At 64.1% G+C, this 12,984-nt stretch overlaps 1 protein-coding gene across 8 annotated transcripts in view; it reads left to right on the top strand.

Annotated features, from left to right (window-relative positions):
* Positions 1 to 12,984, top strand: part of F8 (coagulation factor VIII) — an 87,073-nt gene that overhangs the window by 29,790 nt on the left and 44,299 nt on the right. For all 8 annotated transcript variants that reach the window (XM_075941252.1, XM_075941247.1, XM_075941246.1 and 5 more), the window contains 4 exons: positions 1,955 to 2,026; positions 2,731 to 2,826; positions 4,032 to 4,253; positions 10,995 to 11,262. In XM_075941252.1, coding sequence (XP_075797367.1) covers positions 1,955 to 2,026; positions 2,731 to 2,826; positions 4,032 to 4,253; positions 10,995 to 11,262 — 658 coding nt within the window. The remainder of the gene's footprint in view (positions 1 to 1,954; positions 2,027 to 2,730; positions 2,827 to 4,031; positions 4,254 to 10,994; positions 11,263 to 12,984) is intronic.

Here is a 12,984-nt window from a genome sequence, read left to right as displayed (position 1 = left end):
AAACTCTATGCCCCCCTCCCGGCCCCGGACCCCTTAAAGGGGCACGGGCTGGCTACGGTGCCCGTGCCAGGTGCAAGCCTGCCAGCACCCAGCTAGCAGACCCTGCACCTGGCACGGCACAGAGCCACCCACCCGATGCCTCCCAGCCCACCCCCTCTTGCCGGGACCAGGCTGGCGGCTCCCGGGAGCTTGCCCTGGACCGCAAGAGGCGGGCACCTTCCTGGGCTAGTGCGGACATCGTGGACCTCGTCCACGATCTCCGCACTAGGCACAGGAAAGTGGCCGGCTAGGGCAGGAGAGCTGCCAGCCTGGCCACCCAGGAGCAGGTGTGCATGAAAATCAAGGGGGTCCACTGAGACCCCCGACCCTGAGCCCTGAGCTTACAATGGCCGTCCTGGGTCAGACCAAAGGTCCATCTAGCCCAGTAGCCTCTCTGCCAACAGCGGCCAACCCTAGGGACCCTGGAGGGGATGGACCGAAGACAATGACCAAGCCATTTGTCTCGTGCCATCCCTCTCCAGCCTTCCACAAACTTTGGGCAGGGACACCACTCCTACCCTCTGGCTAATAGGACTCCATGGACCCAACCTCCATCACTTGATCTCACTTCCCTTTAAACTCTGTTCTAGTTCTAGCCTTCACAGCCTCCTGCAGCAAGGAGTTCCACAGGTTAACTATTTGCTTTGGGAAGAAGAACAACTTTCTCTTACTAGTTTGAAGCCTGCTACCCATTCCTTTCCTTTAGTGTCCTCTAGTCCTTCTTTATGGGAACTCATGAAGAACTTTTCTGAATGCACCCTCTCCACCCAACCCCTGCTTTTAGAGACCTCTATCCTGTCCCCCCTCCGTCTCCTCTTTTCTAAGCTGAACAGTCCCAGTCTCTGTAGCCTCTCTTCATCTGGGACCTGTTCCCAACCCCTGATCATGTTAGTTGCCCTCCCCTCTCCCAGCCTTTCTCTTCCCCTCTCCCACCTCCTTTTCCCAGTCTCCCCCAGTTTTTTTCAATAAAGACAGAGTCAATGTTGGAAGAAACGTTATCTTTATTTTGTACATCAATAAGAAGGGGGGCTAGGGAAGGGTAAGTGGAAGGAGGTGAGGGAGGAATGGGGCACGAGCCCCCGATGGGGAGGACTGGGCTGGCTCTGCGGGCTTCTGGGGGTGGAAGCTCTCCTGCAGCCCCCCAATTACTCCCTCTCCCCAGATGGCAGCCTGCGGCAAGTGCAGCCGGGCTGATGGCCGAGTGGTGTGATGTGCCCAGTGTGGGCACTCAGGGCACTCCAAGCCAGAACTTCTTTGCAAGCGGGGCACCCCTTAGAACTGTGTGTCCGGGGTGGGGGTCGGGACCCTTTAAGCGCAGCCCTCGGCTAGCCTGAGACAGTATCTCCACGCTCTAAGTCCTCCTTTTATGCCCTGCCGGCACTGCTTCCGGCCATCCTTAAGCCCTGTTCAGAGTCCACTCAATGTGGACTTACTAGTTCGAACTAGCAAAACGCTAGTTCGAACTAGTTTTTAGTTCTAGATGCGTTAGTTCGAACTAGCTTAGTTCGAATTAACTAATTCGAACTAAGTTAGTTCGAACTAGCGCTGTAGTGTAGACGTACCCTGGGGGACCTGGACTGGCCACTGTCGGCAGACAGGACCCTGGGCTAGGTGGCCCTTTGGTTTGATCCAGTCTGGCCGTGCTTATGTTCTTATATACTTAACTGCTTCTTGAGATAAGGGGACTCCCTTGTCACTCCATGCATGGAAGAAAGACCGTGAGCAGTGGTGGCAGGCAAGAATCAGGCTTCCTCCTGGACACGCCCCTGGAGGTCAGCCCTGACAGCACAAACCCACACGGCCCTGCCGACAGCCTTGCTACCTCTGAAAGGCTGAACAAAAGATGAGACACAACTCCGCCCTTGCTGTTTCTTTACCAGAGGCATCCTCTCTCCCTCTCCCCTGTCGCTTGTAGGAGCCCTGGCCAAAGATGGAACCCGGGGCACATTGCAGGAGTTCGTGCTGCTCTTCTCAGTGTTTGATGAAGGTGAGTGCAGGGTATTGGGCAGCGGGGGCTGTCAGGTGCTGCTGGCTGGGAGGCTTGGTGCCACCTCTGGAATATTACAGACAAAGCCAGCATGGCTGGACGCGCCTCGGAGCCTCGAGTTTCCTGCCCAAGTGGATGCGATGTTTGCCTTTCGGGCTAGCCGAAGGGGCTGGGTGGACTGCCCTGGAGAACAGAGTCTCTTTTCCTGATCTCCAGGGGAGCCGAGCTAGTCTGTTACAGAAAAAAACAACCAGTGGCCCGGTAGCACTTTCTAGACTAACACAGCACGTAGCTGGGCTCATGAGCTTTCGTGGGCACCGTCCACTTCCTCAGATGACCTGACCTGAGGACAGATGACCTGACCTGAGGCAGTGGGCGGTGCCCACGAAAGCTCCCGAGCCCAGCTACGTGCTGTGTTAGTCTAGAAAGTGCTACCGGGCCACTGGATGTTTTGTAAGTTTACCCTGCTCAGACTGGCTCGGCTCCCCCGAAGCTCTCTGGCGAGCTTTCTTATCAGCTAGTCGACTAGCCTTCACAGCCTCAGCCTGCACATGGCCTGGCACCCCCAGTCCAGGGGGACCGAGCCCACTGCCGCCCGCTCCCGGGCTGTCGGCGGCAGACACGGAGGCCTGAGCTCCTGCCGATCTAGCAGCAGGATTTGCATTTGGCTAACTCTCCCCACTGAACTTCATCTCCCTTTGCAGGGAAGAGCTGGTACCCCGAGCCCGGCCACCCGGGGACCCCGCGGCCCGTGGCACAGCTGCACACTATCAACGGCTACCTCAACGGCTCTCTGCCCGGTACTGCCCGCTGGAGACTGCGGGGACTGGCACCGAGGGCTAGGGGCCGCCTAGGAGGGCGCGTCAGACTGGAAGCAGAAATGGTCCCTGAGGGGGTGGTCGGCTGGACTGCGCTGCAGCCTTTTCCCACCCTCTGTCTGGCTTAGTCAGGCTGCGACGGGCCGTCTCCCACCAGACGTCTGCACAGAGCGGAGCAGACGGGCCTGGGCTTTTCCGTACCAAACTAAGGACTGGGGGGGGGGGCGGGTTGAGCATTGGGGGCACTGGCTCTGCAGTGAGGGAGCACTGAGGAAATATGGCAGGGGCGCTGGACAATCCAGCACTGACCACTAGGGATGGAGCAGAAACACAGCTGGGGTGCTGGTGTGGGGGTGAAAGTGAAACGCAGCTGTGGTGAGTGGGTGGGTGGGTTTGGTATGTGTGTGAAACAGCTGTAGTGTGTGTGAAACACAGCTGTAGTGTGTGTGTCTGTGGTGAAACAGCTGTAGTGCGAGTGTGTGAGACACAGCTGTAGTGTGTGTGTCTGTGTGAAACAGCTGTAGTGTGAGTGTGTGACAGCTGTAGTGTGTGTGTCTGTGTGTGAAACAGCTGTAGTGTGTGTGAAACACAGCTGTAGTGTGTGTGTCTGTGGTGAAACAGCTGTAGTGCGAGTGTGTGTGACAGCTGTAGTGTGTGTGTCTGTGGTGAAACAGCTGTAGTGCGAGTGTGTGAGACAGCTGTAGTGTGTGTGTCTGTGTGTGAAACAGCTGTAGTGTGTGTGAAACACAGCTGTAGTGTGTGTGTCTGTGGTGAAACAGCTGTAGTGCGAGTGTGTGAGACACAGCTGTAGTGTGTGTGTCTGTGTGTGAAACAGCTGTAGTGTGAGTGTGTGAAACACAGCTGGTGTGTGTGTGTATGTACGTACTTACTGCAAGTGTTTCCAGGTGCAGAGTCCCCCCCCCCCAATTATTATGACCCAGAACATAAAGTCCCTACTCTGGGCCTGCCCCATCTCCCATTAGTCAGCGGCAAAGCCCCCATTGGCTGGAGGATCAGTCCCTCTGTTGCTCAGTCCTTACCCCACAGGGCCAGCTCTGGGAGGTGCTAAGCGCCTGGGTCCCTAGAGCTCAGCGGCTGTCGGGGGCTGGCCGTGGGTCTGGCTGGACTGGAGGCAAGGGCTGCGTGGGTCTCATTGGTGCCTTTCCCTTCCCTTCCCTTCCTGGCAGATCTCCAGCTGTGCCAGAACCGAGTGGTCCACTGGCACGTCATCGGGCTGGGCACGGCCCCGGAAGTGCACTCCATTTTCTTTGAGGGACACAGCTTCCTGGTGCGGAGCCACCGGCTGGCGGCCTTGGAGATCTCCCCAGCGACCTTCCTGGCGGCTCAGAGCATGCCCAGCGCCAGCGGCAGGTTCCGACTGTTCTGTCAGATCCCGGCCCACCAGCAAGGTAACGCCCCCGCCCGCTGCCAGCTGGACCCGCAGCTCCCACCCGCCCCCGGTGAGCTGCAAGGGGCTAAGGCTGGTGCAATTGGCTCCCCGAGCAGCGGAAAGTGGGGCTGGGGCTACGGAACTTGCACCTTCTCGAGCCCGACTCCAGGGCTGCGCCAGCCCGCAGCACCCGTGGACACCACAGAGTGGGTGCTCAGACCCCCAGGAGCAGCTCCTCTGCGCCTCCCCCTCCCGGGCACCACCTGTCCAGCACAGTGAGGGGGGCGCAGGCCCTGGAGGGGGGTGGCAGCGGGAGGAGGCTTCACGAGGGTTGCCAGGTGTCTGCCTGGCTCGACGGCCCCCAGAAGTGGCAACGGGGCAGCCAGCGGGCTCCGTGAACTGCCCGTACCCCGTGTGCTGGCTCCACGGCTCCCATTGGCTGGGAACTGCAACACCCCCGGCCCACAGCCCATACCCCTCCCACACTCCTACCCCCCCGGCCCAGAGCCCATACCCCTCCCACACTCCTACCTCCCCGGCCCAGAGCCCATACCCCTCCCACACTCCTACCCCCCCGGCCCAGAGCCCATACCCCTCCCACACTCCTACCCCCCCCCCCGGCCCAGAGCCCATACCCCTCCCACACTCCTATCCCCCCGGCCCAGAGCCCATACCCCTCCCACACTCCTACCCCCCGGCCCAGAGCCCATACCCCTCCCACACTCCTACCCCCCCCCCCCGGCCCAGAGCCCATACCCCTCCCACACTCCTACCCCCCCGGCCCAGAGCCCATACCCCTCCCACACTCCTACCCCCCCGGCCCAGAGCCCATACCCCTCCCACACTCCTACCCCCCCGGCCCAGAGCCCATACCCCTCCCACACTCCTACCCACCCCTTGGCCCAGAGCCCATACCCCTCCCACACTCCTACCCCCCCGGCCCAGAGCCCATACCCCTCCCACACTCCAACCCCCCCGGCCCAGAGCCCATACCCCTCCCACACTCCTACCCCCCGGCCCAGAGCCCATACCCCTCCCATACTCCTACCCCCCCCGGCCCACAGCCCGTACCCCTCCCACACTCCTACCCCCCCGGCCCACAGCCCGTACCCCTCCCACACTCCTACCCCCCCCCTTGGCCCAGAGCCCATACCCCTCCCACACTCCTACCCTCCCTTGGCCCAGAGCCCATACCCCTCCCACACTCCTACCTCCCCGGCCCAGAGCCCATACCCCTCCCACACTCCTACCCTCCCGGCCCAGAGCCCATACCCCCTCCCACACTCCTACCCCCCCGGCCCAGAGCCCATACCCCTCCCACACTCCTACCCTCCCGGCCCAGAGCCCATACCCCCTCCCACACTCCTACCCCTCGGCCCAGAGCCCATACCCCCTCCCACACTCCTACCCCCCCCGGCCCAGAGCCCATACCCCTCCCACACTCCTACCCTCCCGGCCCAGAGCCCATACCCCCTCGCACACTCCTACCCCCCCCTTGGCCCAGAGCCCATACCCCTCCCACACTCCTACCCCCCGGCCCAGAGCCCATACCCCTCCCACACTCCTACCCCCCCCTTGGCCCAGAGCCCATACCCCCTCCCACACTCCTACCCCCCGGCCCAGAGCCCATACCCCTCCCACACTCCTACCCTCCCCCCGGCCCAGAGCCCATACCCCTCCCACACTCCTACCCCCCGGCCCAGAGCCCATACCCCTCCCACACTCCTACCCCCCCCTTGGCCCAGAGCCCATACCCCTCCCACACTCCTACCCCCCCCCTTGGCCCAGAGCCCATACCCCTCCCACACTCCTACCCCCCCGGCCCAGAGCCCATACCCCTCCCACACTCCTACCCCCCCGGCCCAGAGCCCATACCCCTCCCACACTCCTACCCCCCCCTTGGCCCAGAGCCCATACCCCCTCCCACACTCCTACCCCCCGGCCCAGAGCCCATACCCCCTCCCACACTCCTACCCCTCGGCCCACAGCCCATACCCCTCCCACACTCCTACCCCCCCCGGCCCAGAGCCCATACCCTTCCCACACTCCTACCCCCCCCTTGGCCCAGAGCCCATACCCCCTCCCACACTCCTACCCCCCCGGCCCAGAGCCCATACCCCTCCCACACTCCTACCCCCCCGGCCCAGAGCCCATACCCCTCCCACACTCCTACCCCCCCCTTGGCCCAGAGCCCATACCCCCTCCCACACTCCTACCCCCCGGCCCAGAGCCCATACCCCCTCCCACACTCCTACCCCTCGGCCCACAGCCCATACCCCTCCCACACTCCTACCCCCCCCGGCCCAGAGCCCATACCCCTCCCACACTCCTACCCCCCCCTTGGCCCAGAGCCCATACCCCCTCCCACACTCCTACCCCCCCGGCCCAGAGCCCATACCCCTCCCACACTCCTACCCCCCCCTTGGTCCAGAGCCGATACCCCCTCCCACACTCCTACCCCCCGGCCCAGAGCCCATACCCCCTCCCACACTCCTACCCCCCCCGGCCCAGAGCCCATACCCCTCCCACACTCCTACCCCCCCCTTGGCCCAGAGCCCATACCCCCTCCCACACTCCTACCCCCCGGCCCAGAGCCCATACCCCCTCCCACACTCCTACCCCCCCGGCCCAGAGCCCATACCCCTCCCACACTCCTACCCCCCCGGCCCAGAGCCCATACCCCTCCCACACTCCTACCCCCCCGGCCCAGAGCCCATACCCCTCCCACACTCCTACCCCCCCCTTGGCCCAGACCCCATACCCCCTCCCACACTCCTACCCCCCCGGCCCAGAGCCCATACCCCTCCCACACTCCTACCCCCCCGGCCCAGAGCCCATACCCCTCCCACACTCCTACCCCCCGGCCCAGAGCCCATACCCCTCCCACACTCCTACCCCCCCGGCCCAGAGCCCATACCCCTCCCACACTCCTACCCCTCCGGCCCAGAACCCATACCCCTCCCACACTCCTACCCCCCCGGCCCAGAGCCCATACCCCCTCCCACACTCCTACCCCCCCGGCCCAGAGCCCATACCCTCTCCCACACTCCTACCCCCCCGGCCCAGAGCCCATACCCCTCCCACACTCCTACCCCCCCGGCCCAGAGCCCATACCCCTCCCACACTCCTACCCACCGGCCCAGAGCCCATACCCCTCCCACACTCCAACCCCCCCTTAGCCCAGAGCCCATACCCCTCCCACACTCCTACCCCCCCGGCCCAGAGCCCATACCCCTCCCACACTCCTACCCCCCGGCCCAGAGCCCATACCCCTCCCACACTCCTACCCCCCCGGCCCAGAGCCCATACCCCTCCCACACTCCTACCCCCCCGGCCCAGAGCCCGTACCCCTCCCACACTCCTACCCCCCGGCCCAGAGCCCATACCCCTTCCCACACTCCTACCCCCCGGCCCACAGCCCATACCCCTCCCACACTCCTACCCCCCCGGCCCAGAGCCCATACCCCTCCCACACTCCTACCCCCCGGCCCAGAGCCCATACCCCTCCCACACTCCTACCCCCCCGGCCCAGAGCCCATACCCCTCCCACACTCCTACCCCCCCGGCCCAGAGCCCATACCCCTCCCACACTCCTACCCCCCGGCCCAGAGCCCATACCCCTTCCCACACTCCTACCCCCCGGCCCACAGCCCATACCCCTCCCACACTCCTACCCCCCCGGCCCAGAGCCCATACCCCTCCTACACTGCTACCCCCCCGGCCCAGAGCCCATACCCCTCCCACACTCCTACCCCCCCGGCCCAGAGCCCATACCCCTCCCACACTCCTACCCCTCGGCCCAGAGCCCATACCCCCTCCCACACTCCTACCCCCCCAGCCCAGAGCCCATACCCCTCCCACACTCCTACCCCCCGGCCCAGAGCCCATACCCCTCCCACACTCCTACCCCCCCGGCCCAGAGCCCATACCCCTCCCACACTCCTACCCCTCGGCCCAGAGCCCATACTCCCTCCCACACTCCTACCCCCCCGGCCCAGAGCCCATACCCCTCCCACACTCCTATCCCCCGGCCCAGAGCCCATACCCTCCCACACTCCTACCCCCCCGGCCCAGAGCCCATACCCCTCCCACACTCCTACCCCCCCCTTGGCCCAGAGCCCATACCCCTCCCACACTCCTACCCCCCCCTTGGCCCAGAGCCCATACCCCCTCCCACACTCCTACCCCTCGGCCCAGAGCCCATACTCCCTCCCACACTCCTACCCCCCCGGCCCGGAGCCCATACCCCTCCCACACTCCTACCCCCCGGCCCAGAGCCCATACCCCTCCCACACTCCTACCCCCCCGGCCCAGCGCCCATACCCCTCCCACACTCCAACCCCCCCTTGGCCCAGAGCCCATACCCCTCCCACACTCCTACCCCCCCCCTTGGCCCAGAGCCCATACCCCTCCCACACTCCTATCCCCCCCCCCTGGCCCACAGCCCAGACCCCTCCCACACTCCTACCCCCCGGCCCACAGCCCATACCCCTCCCACACTCCTACCCCCCGGCCCAGAGCCCATACCCCTCCCACACTCCTACCCCCCCGGCCCAGAGCCCATACCCCTCCCACACTCCTACCCCTCGGCCCAGAGCCCATACTCCCTCCCACACTCCTACCCCCCCGGCCCAGAGCCCATACCCCTCCCACACTCCTACCCCCCCCGGCCCAGAGCCCATACCCCTTCCACACTCCTACCCCCCCGGCCCAGAGCCCATACCCCTCCCACACTCCTACCCCCCCCTTGGCCCAGAGCCCATACCCCCTCCCACACTCCTACCCCCCCCCCCCGGCCCAGAGCCCATACCCCCTCCCACACTCCAGCTCCCAGAGTCCATACCCCTCCCACACTCTTAATCCTCAGGTCCAGGCTTTGCAAGGGCATTTGGGTGCAGGTGGGAACGCCGGGGGTGGGAGGGGTGCGGGATGCAGGCTTTGTGAGGGCATTTGGATGTAGGAGGGGGCTCCAGGCTGGGGCAGGGGGTGGGATGTAGGAGGGGGCTCCAGGCTGGGGCAGGGGGTGGGGCGTGGGAGGGGGCTCCAGGCTGGGGCAGGGGGTGGGGCGTGGGAGGGGCTCCAGGCTGGGGCAGGGGGTGGGGCGTGGGAGGGGGCTCCAGGCTGGGGCAGGGGGTGGGGCGTGGGAGGGGCTCCAGGCTGGGGCAGGGGGTGGGGCGTGGGAGGGGGCTCCAGGCTGGGGCAGGGGGTGGGGCGTGGGAGGGGCTCCAGGCTGGGGCAGGTGGTGGGATGTAGGAGGGGGTTCCAGGCTGGGGCAGGGGGTGGGGCGTGGGAGGGGCTCCAGGCTGGGGCAGGGGTGGGGTGGAGTTGTGGGTGTGCTCCCCTCAGGGACATCCCCGACGCAGTGGCAGGTCCCGTGGCCTGCAGGTAGGGGACCAGGCGGCTCTGTGTGGCGTTTCCAGCTGCAGTTCCCGACCCGCTGGAGCGGCGAGCCGGCGCGTGGGATGCTGAGGAGCCCGCCTGGCCATCCCTGTGGCTTGGCACAAGAGGACCCTGTGGCCGGGTCTGGGCGCTGTGTGGCGTTTGTAGCCCCGCCCAACGGACTGGTAGCGGCTGGGGCTGCCAGGGGCCGGTTTGGAAGCGGACAGTCCGGTGTTTGAGCTTCTGTCCGGGAAACGCATTGAGGAGATAGCCATGAGCAAGTGGAAAGGGCCGGTATTTTCTCAGTCGGACGTCACGTAGCTTGTGATGTCATGTCAGGCGTGTCTGGGGTTTGTTGAAATCATCTGGCAGCCCTAGCTGTGGCCCGGTCGCAGGTGCTGGCTGCAGCCGCAGGGCCCCTCCTGGATCGGGTGCGCCGGTGGAACAGTGGACACCTGGCAGCCCTAGCTGCGGCCGGGTCGCAGGTGCTGGCTGCAGCCGCAGGGCCCCTCCTGGATCGGGTGCGCCGGTGGAACAGTGGACACCTGGCAGCCCTAGCTGCGGCCGGGTTGCAGGTGCTGGCTGCAGCCGCAGGGCCCCTCTTGGATCGGGTGCGCCGGTGGAACAGTGGACACCTGGCAGCCCTAGCTGCGGCCGGGTTGCAGGTGCTGGCTGCAGCCGCAGGGCCCCTCTTGGATCGGGTGCGCCGGTGGAACAGTGGACACCTGGCAGCCCTAGGCCCGGGGGCTCAGATGTGGTCCCACAGGGATGAGCGGCGTGAGAGTCAGGAGACAGGCATGTCGAAAGCAAATCGGGCTGCAGGCTTCAAGCAGGGCTGAGTTCCTTTCCCTTCGGAGCTCTCTGAGCAGCCGGGGTCTCGGTCCCATGCAGTACGGGCACCAGAGGCCCACTCAGAGTGTTGTCAGCTCTGTCTGGGGCAGACTTCGGGGGCCCGGGTTTGTTTTCTGTGTTATTTCGAGGAGCAAGAAGGCTGCAGCAATGGCCTGGGAGCTAACCAGGCCTCAATGTCGAGTGTGTTAGAGCCCCGTAAACGATTGTCAGTCTATCGAATTGTGTCTTTGCAGAGGTGGGGCCGTACCTGCCTCTCCTGTCCGGCTGCACCAGAGCCTGTTGGCTGTGCACTTGTCTTACGTCCTCTCTACATACGTCCATATACATCCCTGCCCTCCCCTCCCCACCTACCTAATTCCTCTCCTAGCCCCCTCCTCATCTGCCCCTCCAAGAGAGACTGAGTGTGGCTAGACAGCCCAGGTCCATCTCATGCAGAGGCAGGGAAACGGGGATCCTAGTGAAGCATTATCCAGAGCTGACAGACAGACCGACCGACCGGCACTGACGCTCTCCTGGCCCTTGAATCCAGCTGGCATGGAAGCCTACGTCAGTGTGGCGGTCTGCCCGGAAGAGCTCAAGATGAAGATGCGGCTGGCCGAAGACGTGCCCGAGGAAGACGGTTATGACGAGGGCTACGATGCAGAGAGCACAGTGATCCTGTTTGACGAGAGCGACTCTCCCCACTCCATTGGCCTGCGCTCTTTCGCCAAGCAGGAGTCCGTGACCTGGACCCACTACATTGCAGCCGAGGAGGTGGTTTGGGACTACGCCCCCATCCTGCCCACTTCTCTGGACAGGTGAGAGCATGTGAGTGCAGCCAGGGCATGGGCCCGTCTTGGATACAGGCGTGGCCAGCTGCTTCCTTCCCGCCTCCGCCCCCGCCCCCGCCCCCGAGTTTTCTTTCTCTTCTTCACACCACCGCGGAACCTCAGCCAAACCCTTCCTTCTTCCTCCTCCCGCCCAGTCCTCTGGGGTGTGCCCACCTGGCCTCAGGGAGGGAGAGCTGTAAGCCCCCTGCCTTGCTGCTGGCCGATGCCAGGCACCTGGTGGAACCAGGTGTGTGCGTGTGTGTGCGTGTGTGTGTACTTGACAGTACTTTCCAGACTACCCCAGGGTGCAGGTGGGATGAGCAGCACGTGCCGGACCGGAGCAAGAGGCTGGGAATGCCACAGGTGGTGGGAGAAAGGGAGCTGTTTGACCTGCTGCAGCAGGGGGCACGGGCCTTTCCGCACAGGCAGCGTTCTGAAGGGTGCTGGGGTCCTCACCCTTCTCTGAACCCGGGTTCTGCAGTCCCTGGGCCACCCTACCCCCTTCACCTGTGAGGGCACCAGGGAGCAATGGGCCCCTTTCTCCTGGGCTGTGGCTCTGCTGAGTTCAGGGGAGATGCCCCCGGATCTTTGCAGCAGAGAGATGGGATGGCACTGGCCAGAGAGGACGGTCTGTGCCCACATGACAAGATTAGCCCCGGTGGCTGCTCCACTTCCTTCTGGGGAGCAGTGATGAGCGGATGAGCTCAGAGCCGTGTCTTACTCAGCACTGCCTGGCAGGGACAGTGGTCACCCGTCGGCTCGGCCGTGCTACTCACCCGCCTGCTTTGCTTTGAGGCCCAAGTATTTGGGGGCTGGCCCGGTGGCTGGGCAGAGGGTTCTGCTTTCCAGTGGAGTCTCAGCCCAGCCCCCAAAGGACGCGTCCACCTCTCAGACTGGCGAGCACTGATGGACCCCTAAGCAGGGCAGCAGAGGCCTGCCTGGGCAAATGGAGGGAGGGGCTCCTTCCAGAGCAGGGCCCAGGCTTGCTGCCAGGGCAGTCAGAGGAAGCTTCGTTGGCCAAACAAACGCATCCACCCCAGCACGTGTGGGCAAGTGCCAGACTCACTGCTGTGCTGCAGCGACTGGTTCCTGCCAGGCCAGGCCACCCATAGCAAACCTCTGCCTGTTAATCTGTGCAGCCAGCGTGTGGCCGCTCTCGGGGGGGTGAAATAGACTCAAGAGCCCAATAGCCAATATTAATCCAGCTTATTGCTAAAAGCCAACCCTAGGACAGGCTGACCTTCTCTAGTCCGGCATGGTCTGAGTTAGCCAGATGGCCACATATCATGGGTGTGGCCAAGTGTCCCGCGGTCCCATCCAGTTTGTTTCCAGCCCCCAGGCCTGGCTCTCCGTGTCCTGTGCCATTAATTAGCTCTAATGGACCCCGTACTGTCTTCTGAGAGCCCAGCCAGCCGTGGAAGTGTCGGTGATGCTGCCAGACAACACTGCCCTCCCGTGGTCCGGCAAACTCTCTGGTGCCGGACTAGAGAGGTTCAACCTGCATAATACAGGGGAACCCGCTGAGGACACTGCCAATTTCGGGGACACCATGTTGTTGGGAAATTGGCCTTACGCAGAAGGTGTGCTCTCAGAGCTGCACATTGTCGCTGGTGGTATTTATAGGGTAATTATAGAGGTTACCAGCCCCTTCACATTTCACTAAAACCCAGCCATCAGTTTGTCCCCATTCCTTAACTTACACTGGGCCTT

Source organism: Pelodiscus sinensis, chromosome 13 (assembly GCF_049634645.1).
Source record: "Pelodiscus sinensis isolate JC-2024 chromosome 13, ASM4963464v1, whole genome shotgun sequence".
NCBI lineage: Eukaryota > Metazoa > Chordata > Testudines > Trionychidae > Pelodiscus > Pelodiscus sinensis.
Note: the sequence above shows the minus strand (reverse complement) of the source record. Positions and strands in the feature narration are given on the sequence as shown.